Raw genomic sequence first — 25,733 nt, 5'->3', positions numbered from 1 at the left:
CTGCAGGGTTTTTTTCTCCCAAAAATTTATAGAGCTTTTCTTATCATAATTTTCTTATCACATGTTCTTGGCAAATATTATTTCCAAATGCTAGAAGTGCCCTCTTCTTATGCTTCAGTTATGAAGAAAACCTCTCAAACACACACACAAAGGCAGCAATACAATTATTCTCAGAATAAAGTCATTTCGTAACCTCATTTTATTCATTCCACAGTCTAGGCTTGGTATCAGAAATTAGCTTCACTCTTGACAGCAACATGCAAGATGCTTTTAAAGACCTTTGTCAGCACACGCTCCATTAGCGTTACAGCTTCCTGCTTTGCATCAAAAGCCCACAGGAAATGTGCTGAACCCGCGGCTCTTCTGTGCCTGGTTTGGAGGAGACGGACGGCTCGTGAACCCTCTCTCCCCCACTGCAGTGCTATTCAGGAGCCAATTCCCACGGGAGACCGTGTTGCATATTCAACAGTTGGCTGCGAACTGCCTTATTCCAGTGTTGGTGTGATTTTTCACTTGTTGTTTTATTCGCAAGTGAAATGCAGTGCACCAGGGCCTCGGTTCCCAGATCTTTATTCAGCCACCACTGGGATTCACACAGGCTTCTTGGTTTAACTCATTCACAACAGAAAACCAAATCTGGATGAAAGGAGTTGACGAAAAAGCCCAGAGCCTTCCCTAGGTGTTTGGCATGTGACAAATTGTCACATCTCCATGCAACAAGGCAGAGACTCTGGAGGGTAAGGTAGGAGCTGACCTGTAAGGAATCAGTTCATCCCAGGTGCTTCGTGAGCGTGTCAAGCAGAGATGAAAGAAAAAAAGGGATCAGACAACTGATGTCCTCACTGGACGCAGAATGATTATGTGGGCTTGGAGACTGAAGATACGGACCCAATGCTGTAAGCAGCTTCTTAGTGCTGATGTAATTGTGACTACGTGCAGAAGTAAGAACGAGATTGTAAAGTAAGCCTGTATTTATATATTTAATATCTCTAGTAGACCTCATTTTAAAAAAAAAAAAAGTGACAACCCCCCCAGGATTATCTTCCTCAGCTGGGAACACAAGGAGTTTCTAGGACACTGCAGCCATCACTAGCTGTTGCACTCTCTTCTCACCAGGAGAACCCCTCAATTTCAGCTCTGCTGCCGCTAGCTGGGTGGACTGGAGCTCCTTGAGATCAGCAGCGTACTGTTGGTGCTGACAGGCTTTAACCGCAGAAACAGCTCTTTGCTGCCATCACTGTCTGAGCTGGTCCTCCATGGAACCCAGGACCTCATTTGTTCTGGTGTCTCTGCAACCAAGAACATATTCTACAAAAAGTACTATGTCGCTTCAAAAAGACAATCATGTTAACAGTATGCTGGCTTGTTATGCAAATAAGGTCAAAAGTTAGTAAACAGAATTGTGACTCTAACATATCAATTGAATTGCTTAGATGTGGCTTTTCCTCTTCTCTACTGTGAAATGAAGGAGTTGCATTATTCTAGAACTTGTTTGAAGACTTGTCTCTCTCTATAAAGCCGCATAAGTTATACTGATGGATTCTGTAATAGTCCTGGTTTGTTTGTTTGTTTGTTTTAAACACAGCATACTAAGTATTTTACACTTGAAAGCAAAAAACATCTCTCCCCTCCCTCGCCGCAGAATACCATGACTTGGTTTACGTTGTAGTAGCCTTGCAACAAAATGGACCATCACATAGTCTTTAGGACGAAGGTATGACAGCTTCTGTCTAGAAGACAGGTATGAGCTGAAGATGTGAGCCTTGGATGACTTCTGATTTCCCTTCTACGTTATTATGACTGCTAACAACTATGGATGCTTTTATGGAAACTTGGAAGATGTTCCATTTCTTTTTTACTAATGACCTGGAAGATGAAATAAAAAGTATTCCTACTAAAAAAACAATACCAAACTGGGAAAGGCAACAAGCACAATGAAGGACAAGATCAAAATTTAAAGGAGTTTTAACCAGCCCAATGAATGGTCTGAAGAGAACAGATCGTAATGCCATTAGGGATACGTGGAGAGTATGGTCCTGAGAATGGCACAGATGATGAATCAGAGACATGGTTAGCAATGTTACCCTGCTGTAAAAAACTATGGGCAAGGGGAGAAATATTGTACGTGATTTATATGAAGTTGATGAAATCTCTCGGTATAGGAAAGACTCTTCTGAACACCTCAAATCTCCTGTACTTCTCTACAGCTGGTGGGACTGTGCGTTAGCTGGGCAGGAGGGTAAGGGGGGCTTGAGTGGTACTTTTTGAAAGGTGTGTGCAGAAAGGCAGCGTGCAGTACCCTGCCAAGACAGACTCGGCCACTGGCAGCTCACCAGCTAACCACAAAGCTACTCAGTGTTCATCAAACCATCGTCTAAATATACAACTAAAGCGAAAATAAAAATTATAATAATAAAAAGAGGTAGGTATTCATGTGGGTTTGAACCAGTCAGGGAGCATGACAAATCTCTGACATATTCATTCTCCTGGAAAAAAAGGGACGTTTAGGAAGGAAACCTGGGACAAAGCAAGGACTTGAGCCCGATCCCCCAGCTTTCAAGATAGAAATATAGCTGCTTCTCTGTTCCCTGGTGAAAAGCAGACATCAGAGAAACAAATCTTTTCATAGGGAAACAAGTAAATTTTTCTGTGAGAAAAACATCTTATACTTTTGGAAAAAAATACTGTCAAAAGAACTATTTTTATTAAAACTATCATTGAATTACTGTGTTCCTTCTCATTTGAGAAACTAAGAGCATGGCAACATTTAATCATTATATAGGAGTTGTAAAAAATAAGATATTGTATATTCAAGATTTTGAGAATTTTTGCTCATTAGCAGAACAGATAATTGGTTAAAAATATTGCAAGAAAGAATATGGGGCATTCCTATTATTTTAGATAGTCTGAAAACATAACACAGTCAACTTTCAAAGACAGCTTCTCGATATTCTCCAAGACATAAGGATGGGAAAGCAGAGATCCCTTTGAAAGAGATGACTTTCAATAATGCAACCCTGAATTACTCAGTTTCTACAGTATACAAAGAGCAATGACAAACATACTCCTGTGTATGCGAACGCTTAAAGGCCAATTTGCAGATACATCCAAGATGGTAATTTTAGAGTGATGAATTACCCGTGATCAACAGAAAATGAATAAAAATCTGCTGGCAGACATGACCAGATTTAATTACTAGTGACGGTCAAGCCATAAGCAGAACAAAAATATATTGGAAAAATCTGACAATTATACATTTATTCCAATTAATACAGACATTGCACATCTATCCACTCAAAATATTTTCTAATGGCCTTTCAATTTAAACTCCTGAAAGTAATTTTTTACTCCTTCTGAAACACTCTGCATAGGGATATTTTTGTTCAGTTGAGTAACTACAAAACCATTCGCATATTGTAACCAGATGTCATTCTCAACTACACAGAATCAAGGACTGAAGCTTAACACCAACACTCAAACTTACCAAGTTCTGCCCTCAGATTCTGAGTGCTATTTTGGCTTGGAATGATACCTGCCATTTCCAGGTTTTAATTTATTTTCTTATTCAGCTATCTTCCTTCAAACAAAAGTGGTTGAAAATACACAGCCTCTTTTCTGCAGGTAGCTTCTCTGGCATAATTGAAGAAGATGCTCCAAAGAAGTTGACTTTTTCAAAATATAATTCACTTCCCTGCATATATAACCAAATGTCTGTCTCCTGCTCTCCAGAGGAATGTCTGAACCTTGGGGAAAACAAACTGCTTTCAGTCAACGTGGCTGAGGTGGGAAAAATAACTAGTGGTTTTATATACCAACAAGCACAGACTGCTCAAATACAGAGATGGGCATTATCAGTTCTCGTCAAATGGAGCATTTATATCACAGCTTGTCTGCAACACAAAGGCAAACGGTGAGCACACTGTATAGTCTTTCACAAGTACTGAGCCCAACTTTCCCTGCTTTGCTCCCTGTCAATGAGACAGGGCAAAGAGAGCCCTGAAGACCTGAGCTGGTGGCCTTTGCCAGCCATTTTGCCGAAGAGGACTTGAGTGGAGAAGCAGAAGGCGGCAAAGGCTGGATCCTACCTGGAGCACTCAGCTAGGAGGATAATGTTCATCACTTGCACCATACTGCTCGGCTGGTACAAGTGTTCGTATGGACTCTCATACAGCTCTCAACAGCCTGTGACAGTATAGCTTTTATAATTCAGTAAGGAAAATAGGCTTTATGCCGGTACACCTATGTCTGCACCAGTTACATCAGCACAGCGGCGAAACATTTCGGCACCGCGGGAAGTGGGTCAGCTGAGTGAGTGGACTTGGCGTTTGGTGCTTTGAAAATCCTGCTGTCAGTCTCTCGGGAAGCAAGAGCTGTTGATGAAAGGCAGTGTAATTATTGGCACTGGGTTATATTAAGATAACAGTATAAAAACTTAACATTGCCCAGAAGAAATAAAGGTGTTAAAATAGTAGCTGGGTAAATACAAGATAATGAAAGAAAGCAGCATGATTTCCCCAGGTTCAAATAAAGCAGACAAGTATTTCGCAGAATTGACCTTATTAAAGAGACATTGTCACATTAAAAATTAATCCAAAGCCAAAACTATTATAGCAATAAGTGAAGATAAAGTTACCTATTAAACATAACAATTAATTCCACAAAATGTCAACCCTTTTATTCCATTTTTACATTTTTCTATAGTGAAGTGCCAGGTCCACATATGTATTTTCATTTTTCTTGACAACTGATTGACTTTTGACACAATGTTGATTGATAGTCTCTACCAGAACATCCACTCATTTGTTCTTGGTATTAATTATTCTTCATTAGGCTTACCATGTGTATTCTACTACTTTATAATAAATTAATACATAATACTGAGGACAGGGAAATGAAACAGAAACTTATCGTAAGAAATCTCAACTCACTTATTTCATGGATCCATTTTCAGCTTAATCACTGCAGAACAACATTTTGGGTACATCTTCCCTAAGATGTTTTTCACCATGTGGGATTTTTTTATTAAAAAGCCTTTAAAATGAAATCTTTTAAATAAAAGCTTGATCTTAGAGTTAAACTAAACAACTCAGTGAGCAACGTCTTGCATGCTAATCCAGATTCTGTATCTCTGATATGCCAAGCCAGAAATATGGTGAGGAGAATAAAGGATCTTTTAAAATCTTTTTCTTTCTAAAGGGAACTATGCAGGCTTCACGCTATTATGTATGACACTGATTTTTGTTGCAACCTCTATTAAGAGATGTAGCAAAGAACTTCATTACTCAAATTAATTAGACTTCAGTAAATGCATTCATGAGGAAACTACACCATACAACATGAACAACAGGATCATAATATGACACAGCAGAAAATCTGGTGAATACTTACTTACCCCACTGCAAATAGTTGCACAGGTCCAGAAGCATATGGATACTGAATCTGTTTCAATCTACGGACACTGAGGACCTTGATAATTTTAAACATTCCAGTAAGCGTCCATTTAATCTTAAAAGGACTGAAGTATCTTAAAATAATTTTCTTTGAGTCTTTATACAGTGGTAGCGTTTTGTCCCCTACCAATGCATACCTCTGCTTAGACAAACACTTAATAAGCCTCCTGAAAATCCTGAATCAGGAGCCAGGTTGTGCCCAGGCAGTGCCCAGGGCACGAGGGATGCGCTGTGCAGTGGGTGCAGACTGCAAGCTAACATTACTTCAGTGCACGCTGAAGAAATGATAACAAAAAGCTACAGTTTATTAGACCAGCGTGGAGAATAATCTCTTCAATAAATGATACCATTGCCAGTAAGTCAGTTTTTCCTGTGTGGTTTAAAGCATCACTGCCCAAGGACAGTTACTTTTGCCTGTTCTTTGCACGTTTTGGCTCTTTGGTCAATGGCTTCAGGTTGAGGGGAGACAGCCGCAATGGAGATGGGAGTACATCGTCAACAGTCAGGGACAAGATAAGAAGTAAAGAACTTCCGGGGAACACAATTAATTGTGGAATTAATTAGAGGGTCCTTCATTTCCAGTACTTTCAATCACAGTAAAATGCATTATATAGCCAGGTAGAAACCAACAGGAAGAGTTGCTAAACAAGTGAGGCATTTCTTCTAAGTCCCAACTCTACAATGAGCATGATATTAGCACCCTTACCAGATACTTTTAATTTGGCTACATCTGTTTAAAATAGGAGGTTAATTTAGTTAGAATGTTAATTTAGTAAGAAAGAAGAACAATTTGCCCCATGTGGATAATGTTCAAAATCCTGAAGAATTTGGCCTTATATTACTTATTTTATTGATGACTATAAAGCCAAATGGGCTAAATGTGAATGGCTTGTACAGCACACATTCCCTGGAAGACTTCAACTGTGAAATACAGATGCTAATACCTATGGTACACACACAGAACTGCACACACAACAGCTGGCCCTCCTATGTCCTCTGAACAACTCAAAGCTGAACGTAAGTCAACTCTTTATTGAAGTGGGTTATTACCCAGGTGGTACTTCTTTCATAAGGCACAAGAGATGTTAAGATATGGCCATTTCTTTGAATATGTATTGCATGATATGAAACTGATTCATAGCAAGGCATGACTTTCCCTGCTAGAATAGTTACAATCAGTGAGCTGCTTCAAATTTGTGATGAGGTGTGTGAGTGTTACAAATCAGTTTTCTATTACTAGACATACAGATTATCTGCTAAGAATAATAAATTGATATTGCAACCAATATTCAGATGTTGCGTTGTATTATTGTAACTGATTAAAGCTATTGGCCCCAATGTCTTATCTGTGATCAGTACTGTTGTTTCCCTTTTATATTGTAACAGCCTGGAGTCTGGGCTTGCGAAGAAATCTTGGAAGAGACTCACATTCAAGAGAGGATACTTCAGCTCTGAAGCGCTCCTTGCAGCCCGAGCACAGCTCAGGTTTTCCTATTGGCTTTTCTTGCATAGGGCCAAACTCCTTTCTGAAACACCAGAGCCGCCTCCTACGCTGCTCTGACCCACCTCCAAGGTAGGACAGACCCAGCTGTACCTGTCCACACCATGGGGACGATATACCAGACGCATCAAAACGTAGTGACTCTGAACTCCCACAACCCTGGTAGACTCCTCTTTCTGTGACAGCAATGACTTCTATGAAAAGACTGAAGAATGCAATCAAAAAATAATTAGGATTATCAGACTAATTACCGCATACATTTTCTAACGCTAATAGCGCTATGAAACACTAATTGTTGTTTACTGTGGGATGAATATTTAAAGTTGTCAAGAGAAGTGGGGGAAACAAAAAATAATGTTTTTTTCCACTTGGAATAGATGCCAACTGCAGACACACATACATTGTAACATTTTAATTTTTAAAATGAAATCGGCACCCTATTAATACAAAGACACAGGAACTCCATACATGAAAAACCGCAAAGTATATGATCACAGTACCCTCAGAGCATAACATTCAAATACAGTTCAAAAAACCTCAAAATAGGCTTGAATATCATGAAATATTAACAAATACATGTGTTTCTTTTAATTAGCCTTTTCCTGTTCCTGTTTTTAGGGTTCATATTACAGGCTTCTTTCTGTCAAGTAGAAAGTTTAAAAATTAACTCTTTTTGAAACGTAAAATGATATTCTCAACAATTTAGAGAAACCCATGAATAAGAATTTCAAAAATACCCACCTAAAATTGTGACAGTTGGCAGCATTGCAATCAAAAAAGCTTTTGAAGCTATTACATGCCTATTTACATTTTTCCCTTTTCTACTGAGCAAGTGTGATGATATTGGTTCACCAAGAAAAAGACTGCAACAGGTTGCAAATATTTAACACAGTTTTGAACTGTAGCCACATTCATAGTTCAACTGAAGTAAGTTTAGAAACAATAGTGAAAAGCTGAAGTTACTCGAGGATGTAAGGCTAAGTACATATGTTTGTTGAAGTCCATGCTGAAGACCTGGACTACCAGCTATCACTATAGAACAGACTGCAGAAGTAACATTCAAAACCTATTAAGAACACAACATTAAATAGTAAATTAGCAAGAATAACAGAAAATCAGAGAACAGAGGACTTGTGGGTCATCCACTTCATCTCCTCATGCCATCTGCTATACCACAGCTTATTACAAGAATATAAAATACAAGAACAGTACTTTATGTAATAAATAACCTTTCTATATAAATTATGAAAATACAGCTACAGTAAAATCAGTGCAAAAATGATCAAAATGTCCTGAAGAAACACTGAGTCCTGCCTGCCAGAACGTGCATCATAAAACACCCATATTTCATCTACTGCATCATAGGCTGACAAGAATTAAAAAATGCACAATGCACATTGCTAACTGCGCCATTCTAAAATTACAGCTATTTACAATGTCAGACAAATGAGATTAAAACAACGCACGTGTTATTTAAACTGCACACTTCATTCTGTCACCCTCACGAGTCTGTATTTGCACAAGCAACCTTTTTGAAATTAAGAAAGTTCTTTTTCTTTTTCCTTGGAGAATTATGCAAGGAAGGTATTGGATCACTCGGCTCACGGAACAAAAATACCTTCTCCCCTGTGTCTAATAGCTCTATGGTTTCGGCAGTTGCAGTGTTCAAAGGAACAGGTGGATCAGACCGTTCCATAGGAAGACGTGTAGGTGAACATCCAAGATGAATGAACGTTGCTTTTTCCAAGAGAGCAAGTTGCTTCTTCTTTATCAAGCTACATTAACCAAAAAAATTGAATTGAAAAATGAAAACTTGGGCAAAAAAAAGCATAACTTCCTATATCATATCCTGACATAGAAGTGGTGACTTCGGAAGCTAAAGAAAATCATATTTCAACAGACAGAATTGTAATTTCCATTCCAATCCCCAAAAATTTACATATTATGAGATACAAAATTGCATAAGGAGAGGTAACCTTACAATAAATAACCATAGGAAAGATAGGCAATGTCTATGAAAAATGTGTGAATTTTGTGAATATGTACAGAAAAATCTTTTTAGGCATTTACTGTTATTGCTTATTATGTGTAAATATGTTGTAGGAAACATAAGCACCAAACAGCAGAACAGTGTCAGAAAATGCATATTTATGAACTTATTTTCTGATTTCCAACAGACATAAGAGGAACCTTTGGAGATGAAATGAAGTATAAAAATAAAATCATATATGTTTCTTCCTGTTTTCTCCTTACCTGTCTGTTCTCTTGTTTAGAGAAGGGATCTTTTCCAAACTTCTGTTTATCAGATCTTGCTCTACTTTGTTCTCCAGTGCTTGCCACAACTCTTGGTTCTTCCTGAAGGAGCAAGAAAGAAAAAAACTCCCAGCAGCAAATCCCCAAATATACACACTTTCCTCCCCTTTCTGATTTTAGCTACCAAACCCATGGCAGTAATACCATGAATACAGTCAGTAAAAGCGTTCAAGGATTTTTGCTGCCCTGCCACAAATCATTTAAATCAGCTAAGATCACACCTCAGGGCATGGTCCCAAGGACCTTTATCTATTCCTTGACAATTCACATCTGACAACTTAGGGGGCCCAGTGCCCCATCTGCTTTTCTCCCCTTCCCATGTCATGGCAGGGAGTTGGGAGAGAGGGTCCAGGAGCACCTCTGGGTGTTAGCTGCACAACTATTCAGCTGGTTTTAATGGGGATAAACTGGAGGGCTGATGGCTCTGGGAGACTACTTGTCTCTGTGAGTAAAGGGAAAAACAGTAGCCACTTGGGACTTCAGTAATGAACTACAAAGGGACAGGCATCTGTAAGGTTGAAACTTCCATTATTAGAAAGGAGGACCTCCTTTGTATCTTTAGAAGCTATAGACACCTGAAATCTGGTGTGCTATGAATATTATAAATACAAAAAGCTGGAAGGAAAATATTTTAATAAACTGCAATTAAAGTCAACAGAAAGAAAATGATCAGAACAAGATTTATCAATCTATAAAATAACTGTTTAATTTATAAAGTTATAAAATTTATTAACTCTTTATCAATCCATTTTTAATCGTTAAAATATTTCACAAAATAAGGTAGCAGTTTCAAAGTATTTTTACCCCACAAAAATATTTCAAAGGGAAACTTATGCACCTGTGATTTTTTCTATTGCTGTCAATCTGCTTGTCCAGCAAATACATATACATGTAAAGCAATAATCTTCTCTTGCAATGGTCTACCAAAAAATATCACGCTTACCTTTTCTTACAACTGCCAGACTCATTTGCGCTTTCACTTTCAGCAACACCATCTGAATATTTACTGATGGAATCAAGGACAGAAAGAACCTCACTTTGTGAGCTGGAGGGCAGCAACAAGTTCAGGATCCTGTGCAATATCCCCATTGGTACCCTCGTCAGTTTAGCTAAATAACCTGCCAGTTGGAGCTCCTAAAGGATTAATGAGTAGCAGACAGATAAATTTAGCACTGAAAATAAAAAAAGGGGTAGGGAATTTTAATTACAATCATTAAAGAATTATTCATTATAGAAACAAAAAATATTATTGAAAATCAAGTTAGTGGTGACAGTTTTGGTGTCAAGTGGTCATAGTCCCACGTTCACTGTTTCTACCCACACTGGCCCATATATATTACGGTTGTCCATTTCATTCTGGATATAGGCAATGTAAATCTTAAACAACCAGTTGATCTTAGTGTATGTCCTTAGGGTATGTACTCGATGCCCTTCGGTCTGAAAAATCACAATGCAACCATATTCTAGCATGTAAGGTTTAGTTAATTTATGGATTGTACTATTACAAAGAAATCCTTTCAAGATAGCAATGAAGCAATATGGCATTCCTTGGTCTGTAAAATTAGGGGAAAAAAATAGCCTCTGAAACCTAATGACAACATTTACATGTTGCCATGGTTGAGTACTTCGTTGTTCAGCCTCTCTTAACACCAGATTCTGTGATAAACTCAGAGAACAGCTTGTAACATTTGTTAAGAGGTGAAGGAAACATCTGTTTTTGTTTTGGTGTTCCCACCCCACAAAACATTCTCTCTTTTTTGGCCCAAAGATCAGTGGTAAAGCAGACTCACATAGTGTTCAAATAGACTAAGTTCAAATGTAGTTGTTCCCTAGACAATCAACGAGCCCCATTTCCTGCCTCCCTCCAAACACCGAAACGCCGTTGTTATTTTCTGCTCTCCTGTCAAAACCACTGTGTCCCCAGGGCTGTTTCTGTGGATTTCTCATGCGTATCAAATATGAAAAGTCTACAATATATTGAGAACTACTGGAAAGAAAAGAGTAGAACAAATTAAAGCAAGATAAATGCCTCAAATGCCAGAAAAATACTGTTGTAGTTTATTCAAACCATACATGTATCTCAGGTAGCTGAAGTTGGGTAAAATGTGCGAAATGTTCGAGATGACTCATAACAGCTGAGTCACCTCCACTCTGTAGACGCTCCTATAAGCACTGATGGGGGAGATGACTACAAAGCCCATGTCACATAAAAAACCCACAAGGTCCCACCATGCAGGAAGACAGCCAATTTCTTTGTCCATAGTGGATTCGAAATGTCACAGCAAATGTTTGAACTCTGCCTCTTTTTTGCATGACACATTTTCAGAGGAGCGAATGCACCTAGGAGATCCCTGTCTAAGTGAATCTTCTTCTTTGAAAGAAGCCATTTCACCAAAAAGATGCTCTGTAAAGGACAATTCTTTCTGCTAAATCCATGTAAAAACAAACAAAGCAATCACCCCCAAGGCAGCCCTAACCCAAATTTAGACGGCCACACAAAATAAAGAAATCAATCAACCTCCTTTTCCCATAACTGTTCTCCAAACAGAGAACTTCTCCCCAAAAGGCAGGAAAACTAGCCACTTCCCAAAGTTTCCTGGGCTCTTCAGTGTTGTTATAGGTTTTCCACGGAAACCACTGAGAAACTAGAATGAACAAGACCAAATCCTAAGACTGATGAGAGATTAGCAAGGTGACATGGTATCTAAAATGTCCAGTATTTTCACCCTAAACAGGCACCAAAGTTAGGTAGAAGAGATGTCTGTTCAGGCTACTTAGAGCAAGAAATTATTAGATTCTTCTCTGGAGAGGAATGTAAATAAGAGCTTAAATCTTAATACAGACACCTAAGTTCAATTTTTATACAGAAATTGTGTTGTACTTTTGGTCTTTAAAAACTGTTCTTCTAGAAACTTACAAAAAAAAAACCATTAAGTGAGAATAAAAATGACATCTCTGTAACCTATTTGCCCTTTTTGGCTAAATGGTCTCAGGATCTTTAACTCAGTAATTTATAAGCGGATGATGATGTACATCATAAGTTCAGTATTGCTTTCCTCTGTAATTGTTTCCTCTTTAAAATGTTCTTTTCTCCACTCTGACCCTTACCTTTCTGCATCAAGTATGATTTGGACTGAGAGGCAACCCTTAATGCTTTTCTAACACAGCAGAATTCATGATGAAGTAATCCTGCAAGGTGCCACAATGCTGTCAACAGTACCAAAAGTGGCACAGGCACCCACCGGCCAGGTGCACCTAGCATACGTACGGCAAAGGGAGTGCTGATGTGTGAACATGCACCAGCAGTGAGCAGCACTTTCGGATGCTCACAGCTACCCAGATCAGCTTGCAGAGGCGGGAAGGAGAAGTGAACGTGCATGCAAACACAGGAATGGTCACACTAGTCAGACCAAAAGCCCTCCAGCGTGGGATGAGTTTGATTCTTCAGGTATATCATATGGTAAAGTACCATAAAGATTAGAAATTCACTTTTTTCATAACTTCTAATGGATACAAATGCTACTTGCGCCACCAATAACCTCATTTGTATTCTCTAAATTTGGTCAAAATAAAAACAGGAATTAATTGTAGCTTACAAACAGCAGAATTACTTTAAAGTATTTGGACTGAGCAATGTGTATTTAAACAACCAATGCAAGAACCAATGAACTCGATCCATGCTGTGTTTCGAGCTTACTGTGCTGTTTCCACATGACAGTCTGCCTGCATCATCTGTTGTCTCTAAAATGCAACTAGTGTACCTGGGGCTATAGCTATGAGGCTTACGATCCTGAACTCCCTATTATTCAAGCAAATCTCTTATTGACCTAGATCTGCCTCAATAAGGATGTAAGCTGACACACGGAACATAGGAAAGTAAAACTTATCTGGTTTTCCAGAGATGGCTGCATCCACAGCTCTGAAAACTAGTCTAAAGGGGAAAATCCTCTTTAAAGAAAAGAATGAGAGTAAGAAACAGAGATACAATAGCTATAGTTTCCTAATACTTGCCAATGTAATGTGTTCTATAAATTTTAAGGAAACGGGGGAAAAAAAGATGTAAAAATCAATTCCCCCATCAGCTCACAGGATAAGCACATCCAAAAGTAGGAACATGTTACACCGTGAGCCTTAATAAATTACTCTTCTACTAAGCACATACTTCTTTACAGTTGAATTAAGAGTAGTCAGGTTTGGAATTATCGTTGGAGTTATTATACTATTATACTTTCTGAGAACAGAAATTTTGTTTTGTACAACTGCAGGGTAAATATGTATAGGTTTTATGGAATTTCAAAAAAGTATGTCCCAGAATATCTCTGGGTTACACTTTATATGAATAAATATAAACACAAAAACTCCAATGGTATATCTAATGCATATTTACACAAATCAATTATTTCTTCAGGGAATCTTATGAACAAAACATAAAGAACAGTCCGTCCAGTTTTTCAAGTCCAGTGAGGTGACAGTGATGCTCTTTAATCTCTGTCTTCAAGATGTCAAAATTTGTAATTATCAAGGGTCATTGTTCACCTGCTAGGGTGCTAAGAGGACTGGGTACTGTGAAAATCATGACATATTCTGTTTGCATACATCTGTAATCTGCAAAACAATGATTTTAACCTCTCAACTTGCAGAATACCTGCCATGCTGTTCAGAAGCTCTTTCACAATGTATCTGTGCCAAAGAAACTTAACCACCATCACAGGAAGACAATTAAATTGTCAGCAACTTAAGCAACATGGTTTACCTATGCTGTAGAAAAGCAATATCCAGCTTCTCCCCCAGCCAAGTGGTATGACCTTGGGGAATACAGAACAAGGAGTGTCAATATTTAACTATAAAACTTTCTAGGACTGAAACAAGCCACAATAACGTGCAAAACCAGCATATTCCTAGTTAGTCCTAGGCAGTCCAATGACAAATATGATTAACACTTCCAAAAGAAAAAGAGCACTGTCTTTGAACTGAAATGCTAAGAAAAGAGCCAAGCTCTCTTGGGATAGGGTTCCACTTGAAATGAATGATTCACAGCCAGCAGCAGTAGCACTCAGCCACTGGGTTTGTCTCTCTTCCCTCCCATCAAGTCTTACACAGATGCTTCAGCATTCATCTTAACATGCCACACATCTTGAATTCATGCCTTCACGAGGGAGGTAGATACTTAGGCTCTATCAGAGACAACCAAACTCAAGAGCAGCAGAAAAACATTTCACGACATCCTTTGCAAGATAAGAACTCTTCTGCTGAGCAGCTGGCTTGTTACATGCATCTTCTATGCCCAGGAGTATGGCAAACTAAGAACCACAGTATGAGATTAATGCAGCCTTCAAGAGTTCCCGCTTAGTGGTGATTGGTTTTGCCAGCCTATGAAATTCCTAAATAAACACTGTACAAGGTCTTTTCAATTAGTCCAAGCTTGCAAGGCAATAGCGGATTTATAAGCATTGAAATTAAACTATGATAATGGTCTCGGTAGTGCTAATCTGTAGGAGTTGGTCTATGCTGTTTAAAGCCTTTATAATGGCCAGCATTTCTGGATGCAACATATTTTGTCAGATAAATATATAATGAACTAGGAAAAAAAACCCGAACGGTTTAAAAAGAATTCACAAGACTATGGCCCACCAAGACCAATGATTTAAACCATGGTAGTACAGGGAAAGACCAGCAAAGCCCAAAGGACCTTTCAAAGCATCTTCAATTTTTGTATCTGTTCTGATGTTTATTTTCCACTGACATTGAACAGAGTTTATTTTATCTAAGACTTATCTTATATTTATCATATTCAATATGTATCTGAAGCACTGTATGTTTCAGCAAAATATTCACACAAGCCTGTTAATTCCTTACTGGTTCTACAAAAAAAAGGAACGTTGAACAGGACAAGAGATCACCTTTTCTCCTAGAAAAGTGTTCTGAAATCTTGAGCTATTAGACAAACTGCAACTACAAATGGACAAATAAAGCCTCAAATTTAATATCACCTCTGAAAAGTGTTATAGCTGTCACTGCTCACATCACCGTTCCACAACTGAACGAATAACTGAAAATAGTGGGTGACTGCCTCGTCAGCATCACGCAAGTTATTTTAAAGGAGCGTATATTAATACATCTAAAGTTTAAAGTTATAAAGGAACAATAAGATTAAAACTCACCATCATATGAATATTTACATCGTAAATACCCTACAAAGGCCTGCAACAGGAATTTTTATCAGTGTCAGCAGGATGCTATTTCTGTGAAGTCCCAACAAAACGTTAGGAGCTCTATGTGCAGTAGGCCATGGGGCCAGAAAACAGTGAGAAGGAACTGAAGGCTGGAACAGAATTCAGCAGCTCCTGACAGCCACATCTTCTTACAATATCCCAAACTGTCATGGCCAACAGGGTAGCAAGCCAGTTTGAAAAAGAACAGTTGCAACAGGAGGCGGGGGGGGGATCAAAGAGGAAAATAATAATAATACTAAAAAAAACCCCAAACTCTAAGGGAATACATAGCTTGGATTTAAAACCGGAAGGCTGATAACGCTGGTCATGACCTCCTCAGCAAAGACCTTCAAATGTTACACTCTGCAAGTGTATACCAACACTGGAATGGGTTTTTGGTGTTTATATTATTATGCCCAGAGGATAGGATGCTCTTGGAAAGTGTTAAGATGAGGCTTGAATTCCCACTCGGCCTGATTTAATTCATTAGCACAAAGTGAGATCTTCCACTCTAGGACAGCAGCGTAGCCATCAGGCCACCAGGTATTCAGAGGTAAGTCTCTTCCAGCAAGGCTCACGGAAGGACTCTACTCTGAAAGGAGCCCGAGTGTCCACATGAGAGGCAGAGGCTGAAATGATTATCACGCTCCTGTGAACTTTAGGAGATCTTGATGCAAGTTCCTTACCCAAATCAGAGTAAGGATCTGAAAAGATGTGCTACCTTCCAGGTGAATCTCCTAAGGCAGATATAACATACAGGAGTCTCACTCCAATTCTTCATGAGAGCAGCTGACCTTAAATAGACATCTAACTCAAGAGAGGATAAAGAGTTCAGAAAACGGAGCAGAAACAAGCTGAGACACAGGAAAAGCTGAGAGACCCTTAGTCTAAGCGGTCCCTCCTTGGCTTGCTGGCCTCTGAAGCTCCCAATTTATGATACAGGTGACTGCGACCACACTTGTCCCTGAGAGGCAAGATACTTGATGCGAAAAGCTGCAACACCGAGTCTCTTTTCTGATGCTAGCTACAAATCTCAACCAAGGCCTGCAGATAAAACTTGGGGACAACAGCAATTTATTTTTAATGCTGTCTGTGGCACTGACAGGCAGCCAACGGATAGTCAATTACCTGAAGAGGTGATGCTCTTTTTAAAAACAGTATGAGTATTGATACTAGAAAATTTAACTAGCAGTCCTCCTATCATTTAGTTTTGTAACACAATCAATGAAAATCTTTTCTAACACTGATTAAAGCCTAAACAAAACCCTTGTCTCATTACATGAAAATCAAACTGTAAATCTGTCTGTAAACCAGAAACTCAGGCAATTTAGTTCTCTCCACAGAATGAAATGAACAGGACAACCCCTGGAAAGGATTTGTAAGTGAACAAAAAGTGTAACTCAGTAAAAATCAAAAGGCTGAAAGTAGGCCAGAATTATCTGAAGTGAATGATAATACAGGCTGCAAACACCAGAACTGGTAGTGACTATTAGCAGAACTGGGTCCAAATACATCTGTAATGGTTCCCAAAAAAGCAAGAAAAGCTGATTTCCGGACATAGCTGTAATTTAAACTTGGAAGCTTTGTTCAATTTCATGCTTACCTGACTATAAAGTGACAAAAATGCATCCATTTCTATATTTTCCAGGAGATCTTCAAGCACTGCGCAATTCCATTGCTCGTCTCTCAAGCTGAAGTGAAAGATAGAATTAACACTGAAATCTTCCCAGGCACAATAACTGTATTATAAGAAACAATATCTGAAAGTTATCCATTCAGGAAGCATATCTTTCTGTCAGCCAAATTGGGTCATCAGCATAACTTCTAAAATAAGCCAACTACTTCTCCTTTCTCCCCTGAACCACCAAGCAAACATCAGAGCAGAATCTAAGGCTATGCTCTTGCACACAATTCAAATCTGGATTCGCTCCAAAGCAACATGATCCAACCTGTTCCCATCCTCTTCTGTAAATTTCATCACCACACTTTATGGCAAGTTGTGGATCTTTTTGTTGCTGGAATTTAATAGTAAACAGTTAACTTCCTCACTACTTGTGATTTTTTTGTTTCTGGACCAAATCATGAAGCCATCCTCACGTCATTTGGGAAAAGTACGAAAGTTGTTTCTTCCATTATGTTTTCAGGTATATAGTAAAGACTAGTTGCAGTTTCTTTGAAGGCTTCACTGATATATCTCTATAGTAGTAACCACAAGCTAGTAACCTATCTGTTCTTCTAGTGGCTCTTTATTTCTGCAACAGGAGAGTTGTTAATCTACATCGAATAGAGCTCTAGCCCTTTCAGAATTAAAACAGACTTAAGACTGCAATAACTCCACTCAAAGCCTATCAAAGCCATTTTTAATATATCAGTTATTTTATGGAAAACCCTCTTTGTAATGGAAAGCACCCTCTCAGGATCTTACATGAACCCTGAAATGTGGTAAGCTTTTAATACTGTGCAATACACATGGAAATGTAATTTCTAACTCCTGTAACCCTAATGAACGTAATACAATACTTTACAATTTTGCGAATTATCACTCATTTTTGCTAGGCAACCTTCACGACAAGACAGATACTTCTATATACCTCCCAAGAGGCATTTTTTTTTTCCCTGATAACTTTACTTAAAAACTGGCCATAGAAAAGTGAAATTTGAGCCTGTCCCTGAAGAAGAGTTTATATATCCCATCAAAAATGATTGCATGACAAGGAATTCAGTCTACAGTGACAGTGGAGATGGAAATTCAATTTAAATTGTCTCAGCTACTTCCTCCGACCCCAGCAGATCAGGTTTCATTGAAGTCCCTACCTATCTTCTTGGGAGACGAAAGTTAGTTTTCCACTGTCCCCATCAAGAAATGGTGATTGCCATGCAACACATCACCATCTATATGTAACTAAGTTATTATTATTTCATGTTTCTTACTTCAATATTCCTAAGACTACTCAGTTATGCTCTGGGCCACATCACAAAAATGCACTGTTCAAACATAGATGTATAGTCCCTCCCCAGCACAGCAGTACATTTAGCCTGCTGTTTCTCTGTGGTATCTTATGGTCTATAAGGACTGCAGTAACAGTAAAACCTGAGACCAAACCACTTACCTTTGCTGGTGCAGATTTATAAATTGCCTACATTTATTCATGGCCTGTCTTAGCAGAACTGTCACCTGTCTGTCTGCATTCTTTTCCACAGCTTCACTTGAAAGTCCCAATCCATCCGGAGTCCACCTCTGCCTACTCATTAGAGGCGGCTGCTGCTGCTGCTGGGCTGACTCCTTATGCAATATCTCATACTCCAGCTTCCTGTCAAGTTCTTCAATCTCCTAGAGATTGAAAACATGTAAGGATAAAAAGTAATAATTTAACTTGGAAGAACAAATTGCATTTGGAGTGAAGAAAAAAGATGGTATCAGAATTTGTGATATTAGTTTATTCATTTCTCATTCTACCCAGCCACTTGCAGTCATTACACTTTCCAATTCATTGCATGGCTTCAGTAAACATGACTCGCACGCTATGAATATCAGAACAATGCCGAAAGATATGAGTCAATTTTCATTGTGTTAAAGTTCAATGCTCTCTGAAACCTTCCACTGTAGAGGACATCTAGAAAGTACACTACCAGCATGGCTGAGATCCAAACAAAAGAATGGCACCATTAGAATTCATCTATAAGCTGCATAAAGCCACTGAAACAGCTTGAGAAACTCTGACTGACTAGTTTTAGTTATACTGAATCAACAGCTAATATCAAAGAGGTTTGAAGTTAGAAGACAATAACTCACATTAAATACGTGATAAAATTAGGGTTAAAATACAATGCTCTAAAAATCAAAGGGTTAAAAACCAAAGTCTTAAGTGGACCGGATCCCTCATGCTGAAGATCTCTCTTTGGTCAAAGAGTCAAACTAGCCCAGTTTTCCACTGTCATTGTTGTTTGACCTCAAACAAGTTGCTTAATATCTCAGCACCCTACTTCCCAACCTGTAGTTTGGAGAACATGCTGAATTTTATTCAATTCCTCCACCTCATCAGCTGCATTCAGATTAGAAATTCATTGGAGCATGCCGTCTCTAATTAAGTATCTGCTCCCCAGTCAGCAAGATTTGACATCGGAGCTTAGATCCACTCTCCTAATACCAAAATCAAACATAACCTTGCTATCTCTAAGGGGATGAAGCAAATTCACATATAGCCAGATGTGTTTGTTTCACTGATTGGCAAAACTATCACTGATGTCATCAGCATTAGAGAATCCTGTGTATTCTAATATATTTGTTTTAAAGTAACAGGTATTTAAATTTGCCAGCTAGTGTGACAAAGGAGCAGAAATAAAACACAGCAAGAGAGAAAGGTTTGATCACCAGGAGACAGGCCCTGTACACCAAGCCTAACATGCACTTTAAACAATGCCTAAAATTATTTTTTTTCCCCAAAATAGGGCTCAAGTCAGTTCTTGCACATTGGCTAAAGAATCCAGTGCTAGCTACTCTAGATCTCTCTTCCGTCTCTCCTTCAACCCTTTTTCTTCATCTGTTCAAGGACAGAGAAGCTAAAAGCAACCTCTTTGCAGAGCCCTCTTACACTTACTGCATAAAAGGCCGTAATTCCAGATTAAATTATTTTTAATATTCCGTCTCCATACAACTTTCACTATTTCCTACAGATTTAATACAAATTTAAACAAAACTGGAAGCATACAAGCATTCTAACTGCCATTCTAAGAGAAACTCTGTAAAGATGACAGCATTAAAATTTAAGCAGTTTTCACAGCAATAGCTGTCTAATGATGCCCTCTAGCAAAGAGGTTTTGCTCTTAAAAACCCATTTTGGTTGTTCTACTCCAGTGCTCTCCCAAGCCTCACTTGGATGGTTGCAAATAGAAGACATATAAAAAAAAAAAAACCCACCCTTATGAATACAGAGCACTGAAGTATTAAAAAAGGATTAGAAAACTGGCACACACCAAGTATGTAATAAATACGATGAAGGGAAGAGGTCTTTCCAAAGTTTCTACTATTTAAACTGTATGACTGTGCTTGGAGGGAGATAAGACAGGTAGGAGGCTGTATATATAATCTTTAAAAACTCGGTGATTGACACATATTGTGTGGTTAGGGATTCTACTGTATGGATAGCACTATAACATGAACAATTTTATAGCACAGTCATGACAATTTACACACTATCCCAAGTCATCACTCACAATCACTTTCCAATTGTCTTCCTTGCGATCCACAAAACTTTAACACTAACTAGCCAGCAAAATACTGCTCTTTCTGACTGTAGATCTCTGGATGCTACTGTAATAAAAATAAATAATAATAATACACAATCTTCCCTGGCTCTTATACTTCCCTTCTCTTTATTTCTTTGACTGAGTGCATTAAAGTGCACATCATCACAGAAATTAAAGGCCAGGCCACTGGGAGCTCCAAACCAGCACAGCTAAATCAAAGTCAAATAAGCTACTGTGATAGTTGCTGTCTCGTAACAGGAATTTATCCTTTTCACAACTTCATTACTTACAGGATTATGTGCTTCTAAAATCTGAATACATTCCAATTTTGACAGCGTTTTTGACGTGCTCAGTTGTTCAAAAAGCAAAGCCTGTACACTTATAATAGCAGTATACAGCTCCAAAATTTTGGATTTTTTAACAGTCTTTTGAAAGGCTAAAGAAGCAATATACTCTCCAAGTTTGTTTTCCAGATCGCGCAGCTGACACTCTTTCTCAAGCAGCAACTCGTACTTAACCTAAAAAATACCAAAACACAAAAGATAACAAGATTAACAGAAAATCTTACATGCATGCTCATGATTTAACTACTCTCTAATTAACAAGCAGGATTAAAGCAGCAAAGAAATCAATGCTGTTATAATGTAATACACTGTTTTAAAAAGTGCTTTTAACATTAAATTCCAAGCTTTTACTGTGTTTAAGTGATAAAAAAAAATACTACAGTAAGGTCAGACATTTCAAAGAGATCAGGCTTTGTTTTAGTCATAACTTTAATATTAAATACTAACCTCAAACAGATGGTTATTAAAAATAAATGTTTAATATAATAAAAGTAAAAATTAAAAATATAAATAAACCTATGCTTACCTAAGTAATTGGTTAAATGGGAAGATAAAATACATCCTTCTGTCTAGCAAAAATACAAAATTTATAGAAAGACTGTATTTAGTTTCAAATTGGCAAGTGTCAGTTAATATTGACCAATGAAATTCAACCTACTATTCTTTAAAAAAGTAACCAAAAATCCTCTTATATAAAACAAAGTTAAACTGTAAATCAAGAGTCTACTGGTAATGGATTTCAAACAAGATTAAAACTGGATTGCATGGACATCAAACAAGATTAAATCAAAATGATTTAACTCAACAACTATGTTGCTGCCACACATCTGATGGGACATCCACAGAAATTATGCAAGGGTGAAAGGCAAGCACGGCACGTGCAAGCACACGATCAAATGCAACGTGATTGATGAACCCTCCATGCTGTACCACTGACATTCACAGCCAGTGATATTGCCACTATGACCATTTTTCTGCAGGACAACGTGGATAGTAGCCACAATTGTGGTAATTGCAATTACCCTCTTTAGATGCTTCCATCTGAGCTTGTCACTCTAAGCTCCCTTTATAGTCAAAGGAAAGGAAAAGATACTTCTCGGTATGTTTCGTATCCTAAAAAATGTTTTTGCACTGATGTATAAGTGTGGACGTCTAGGTTAGACATTGATGGCTACACTGCGTATCTAACATTTGGGTAGCTGAATCCTCAAAGACAATAAATAATTATCAGTTTGGTTTTATTCTGTCTCCCTGTATTATCTACACGGGCCCAGAAGTTGGACTGAAAGAGAGAGAAGAGACAGAGAGAGAGAAAGCACATGCAACCATGGGAGCTCCAACCCCACTACTTGGTGTTGATATCAACTGCTGCCTTACATGCTGGATTTAGAATAAAGCTAAGCACAGAAACAGCCCATCTGTACACTGCTGGGTATCGGAGGGCAGGGTTTGTTCTCGCTCCATCTCTAAATTCTCTTCTGGTCCTGACAAACCTAATCTGATAGGTTTCACAACATACCAAGAAAAAAAAAAAGTTTTCAGAAATCAGCATTTTCAGAAGTTTCCAGTATTATGTATTTTAACAGCAATGCCCAAGTAACTATTGCCTGTGACAGAATGGAAGAGCCACAGCCATCAAAGGAGGCATCTCAAAAACTTTTAAATAAGTTTTTGGTAAGTTTACTATCACCGTGGCACCTAAGAGCAGGTACTCACATTTGCATTCTATGGAAAAGTATTTATCCCATCAAGTTTGGCCTCTCTCTTAAAGAACAGACAGAGATGAACATCCTTATTTAATTGAGATACCTACATCGTTAGTATCTTAGCATGGTAGGCATGCTGTGGTATACCTTTATACATGCAGTCTTAATCTCTCTACAGTTTTACCAGTCTATAAAATAATAATAATAAAGACCAATAGTATTTACCCTGCAAGCGTGAACTACAACACTGTAAAGGTCAACTGTAGTCTTTAGACACTGTATGACTTCCCATTGGCACAAGACCTGATTTTGCCCCTCAGAATATCTTTGCACAAATAGAGATGGTATGTACTCAAGACATTAAAACGTTATTAGCTTTCTATTCATGCTAATCAGAATTACACATTATTGACTCTATTCATGATTAGCTTTAAAGAAGCATTTAAGGAGGCTTCCACCAAGTTTTTAGATCCCTAAGACGATAAATATGTAACATAATGCCCACGAATTTTCTCCGGAAATTTTATTGATAAGGGACTTGCTAAGCGTGGTTGTGTATCATACAAATTCAATTATCCAGTAGATACAGCTGAATTTAAAATGTGATTTGGAACCACATATGCTTGTGATATTCTCATTCATGCTCATGGGATATTCTCCAAAGTCTCCATTACATCATCTGGAATGTCACTGAATGCAAGAGATGGAAGGTTACCTTCAGGAAATATTTCCTACTAATGTGAATTAAGCCAATTACAACACAAGAGTAAGAAATCATCCTACAGACACAAAGTAGAGGCAAGATTCATTTTCTTGATATCTTTAACAAATCTCCATCTTAAAAGAGAGACGTTGTCTCTCAACATTACTGTTAATCTAACAAATCGATCTTGAATAATGTGGGTGTGTTACACTAAATAATAAGGAAGTACAAATAAACATATGGGATATTAGAGTTAGGAGGAGAATTCAACTCAGAGATCATACTGGAAATACGGTAACCAAAATGCTAAAAACTAAGCTGTTATATTTGAACATGGGAGGCAGAGATCTCCAGTGAAAAGCAAGAGAGATGGCCAAAATTGGGAGTTTATGGAAAAAGAGCTGAGCTGCCTTCCAGTACTTTTTCAAAAAAAGTAGATGACATTTACTTTAGGATAGATCCAGAAATATGCATTGTTTGTTTCTTGTTTCAGTTTTCAGAAAGAAAAAATTCAATTATAATAATAATAATAGTTTTTTATACTTCTACGTTCTTTGCAGGCAGGCAAAAAACCTATTAAAGTGAATTTGAGGCCTTCTGTTCTCTGTAAAATGCTTTTTACTGAAAAGCAAGTAACTTTAGCATCTCCCATTTAAGCTCACAGTCCAGCAGTTCACAGGCATTTGAACGTGTACACTGTACTCTAGCAGCACCAATCGAAAATCAAGATCAAAACTTCCGCAGAACATCCTACAAGTCATGACTGATATAGATTGTACAAGACAGCCAATCCCACCCTAACTCAGTCTTTTTGGGGGAGTTTGTTTGTTGGTTTGGTTTATTTATCTTGTCAAAGCAAATTTATTTTCAAAATCCAAAGTATTATTTCAAGATATTCTTATGAGCCAGTGACATAACACTAAGGCTTAGAAGCAAGACTATTCCGCACCTCAGTGCCAAGGCAAATATTTAAAACAAAAATAGTAATAATAATTTAAAAAAAAAAACTTTCTTCAAAAGCCTGTGCACAAGACTAATTTCTCAAGTAAGACTCAAGTTTTTGTTCTGAAAGGCACATTTAATTAATTATTATACTACTGAACACTGTGACACAAGACAATGTTCTCAAAAGCAATTAGCAATTTTCAGAGCCATATTGTCTGACTGTCCAATTTTTTTTTTAAGGTCTCAGTTGTGATATTTCCATTGACTTGCCCTCTTTTCAGTGGTGAAAGTTGTTGCCCTTTTAGGTGATTCTTAAAGAGAAGATGGAATGGAAGTGAGTCCTTAACAGTAAAACAGACATGTTAACAAATACCAGAAGCTTCTAAAGGAAGGCAAGGAATTTATATTTGATTCAGCCAGCCACTTAATACTTCACTAACAACAGCTGCTATGTAGCAAGGTGTTCAGGGAGATGCATCCCTACAGCGGACATGACTTTAAGGGGCAATTCAGGTTAGAAATGAACCAGGTTGGATAACTAATGCCACAAGTCACCTTTCAAAACTTTGGCAACGTTGAGTTTTGAGTTTACTTAATGAAGGAAAATGAAGACGGATGAGAACAACCAATGTTTCTGTCGCAAGAGACTAAATGATTTATATTATGATTTTCATTACTCAAGGAATGGAAAAAAAAAATTCAAGCAGACCTACCTGACTGGAAGTAAACAGGTCCATTTTCAAAAGAACTAATGCTTTAGAGTCTATGTGATGCTCCCTATTCAATGTTTTAGGGCAGCTTCTCAACTAATCGAAATTATTACAACACTACTAGTTTGAATGAGTTATGAATGAGTTATGACAACATACACACACTGAGGAGCTGGTCCTTCTTTTCTTCCAACTTTTATTTACATGTCTAAGATACTGCCTGCCAGAATACACACATTTTTACAGTATCTCAAAAAAGGGGAAAATACATGCTTGAGGTATGATTTGTTTTATATGACACAAAATTAGTAAGTAATATCTGAAGGCTGCCTTTGTGATTTAGGAACAGGATGTGCTATAAACCTTTAAAAATGCAGACAAAAAAAAAATGACACAGAAATGTTTTGACAGGTGTGTGTGCACACAACTGAATTTAAAGTTTGCTTTTTCTTCACAGGAGGCTCAGTTTCAGACACAAGCATTTAAAATGAATTATACATATATGAAATCTGGGGATGGATGAATGAATAATGAATAGATGAATGAGTAAATGAGTGATCAGCTTTAGTGTAAGTTTGAACCCATTAAAATGAATAATGAAT

At 37.9% G+C, this 25,733-nt stretch overlaps 1 protein-coding gene across 1 annotated transcript in view; it reads right to left on the bottom strand.

The window, feature by feature from the left end:
• Positions 1–7,354: 7,354 nt before the first annotated feature.
• EVC2 (EvC ciliary complex subunit 2) overlaps positions 7,355–25,733 on the bottom strand; it is a 78,239-nt gene continuing 59,860 nt past the window's right edge. The window contains exons 17-22 of the mRNA XM_075148699.1: positions 21,014–21,241; positions 18,587–18,807; positions 17,080–17,167; positions 10,208–10,398; positions 9,205–9,306; positions 7,355–8,726 (exon numbers count right to left, since the gene is read on the bottom strand). Of these exons, the coding sequence (XP_075004800.1) occupies positions 8,453–8,726; positions 9,205–9,306; positions 10,208–10,398; positions 17,080–17,167; positions 18,587–18,807; positions 21,014–21,241 (1,104 nt within the window). The 3' untranslated portion in view covers positions 7,355–8,452. The remainder of the gene's footprint in view (positions 8,727–9,204; positions 9,307–10,207; positions 10,399–17,079; positions 17,168–18,586; positions 18,808–21,013; positions 21,242–25,733) is intronic.

The sequence above is a fragment of the Calonectris borealis genome, chromosome 4 (genome assembly GCF_964195595.1).
Source record: "Calonectris borealis chromosome 4, bCalBor7.hap1.2, whole genome shotgun sequence".
Classification (NCBI taxonomy): domain Eukaryota; kingdom Metazoa; phylum Chordata; class Aves; order Procellariiformes; family Procellariidae; genus Calonectris; species Calonectris borealis.
Note: the sequence above shows the minus strand (reverse complement) of the source record. Positions and strands in the feature narration are given on the sequence as shown.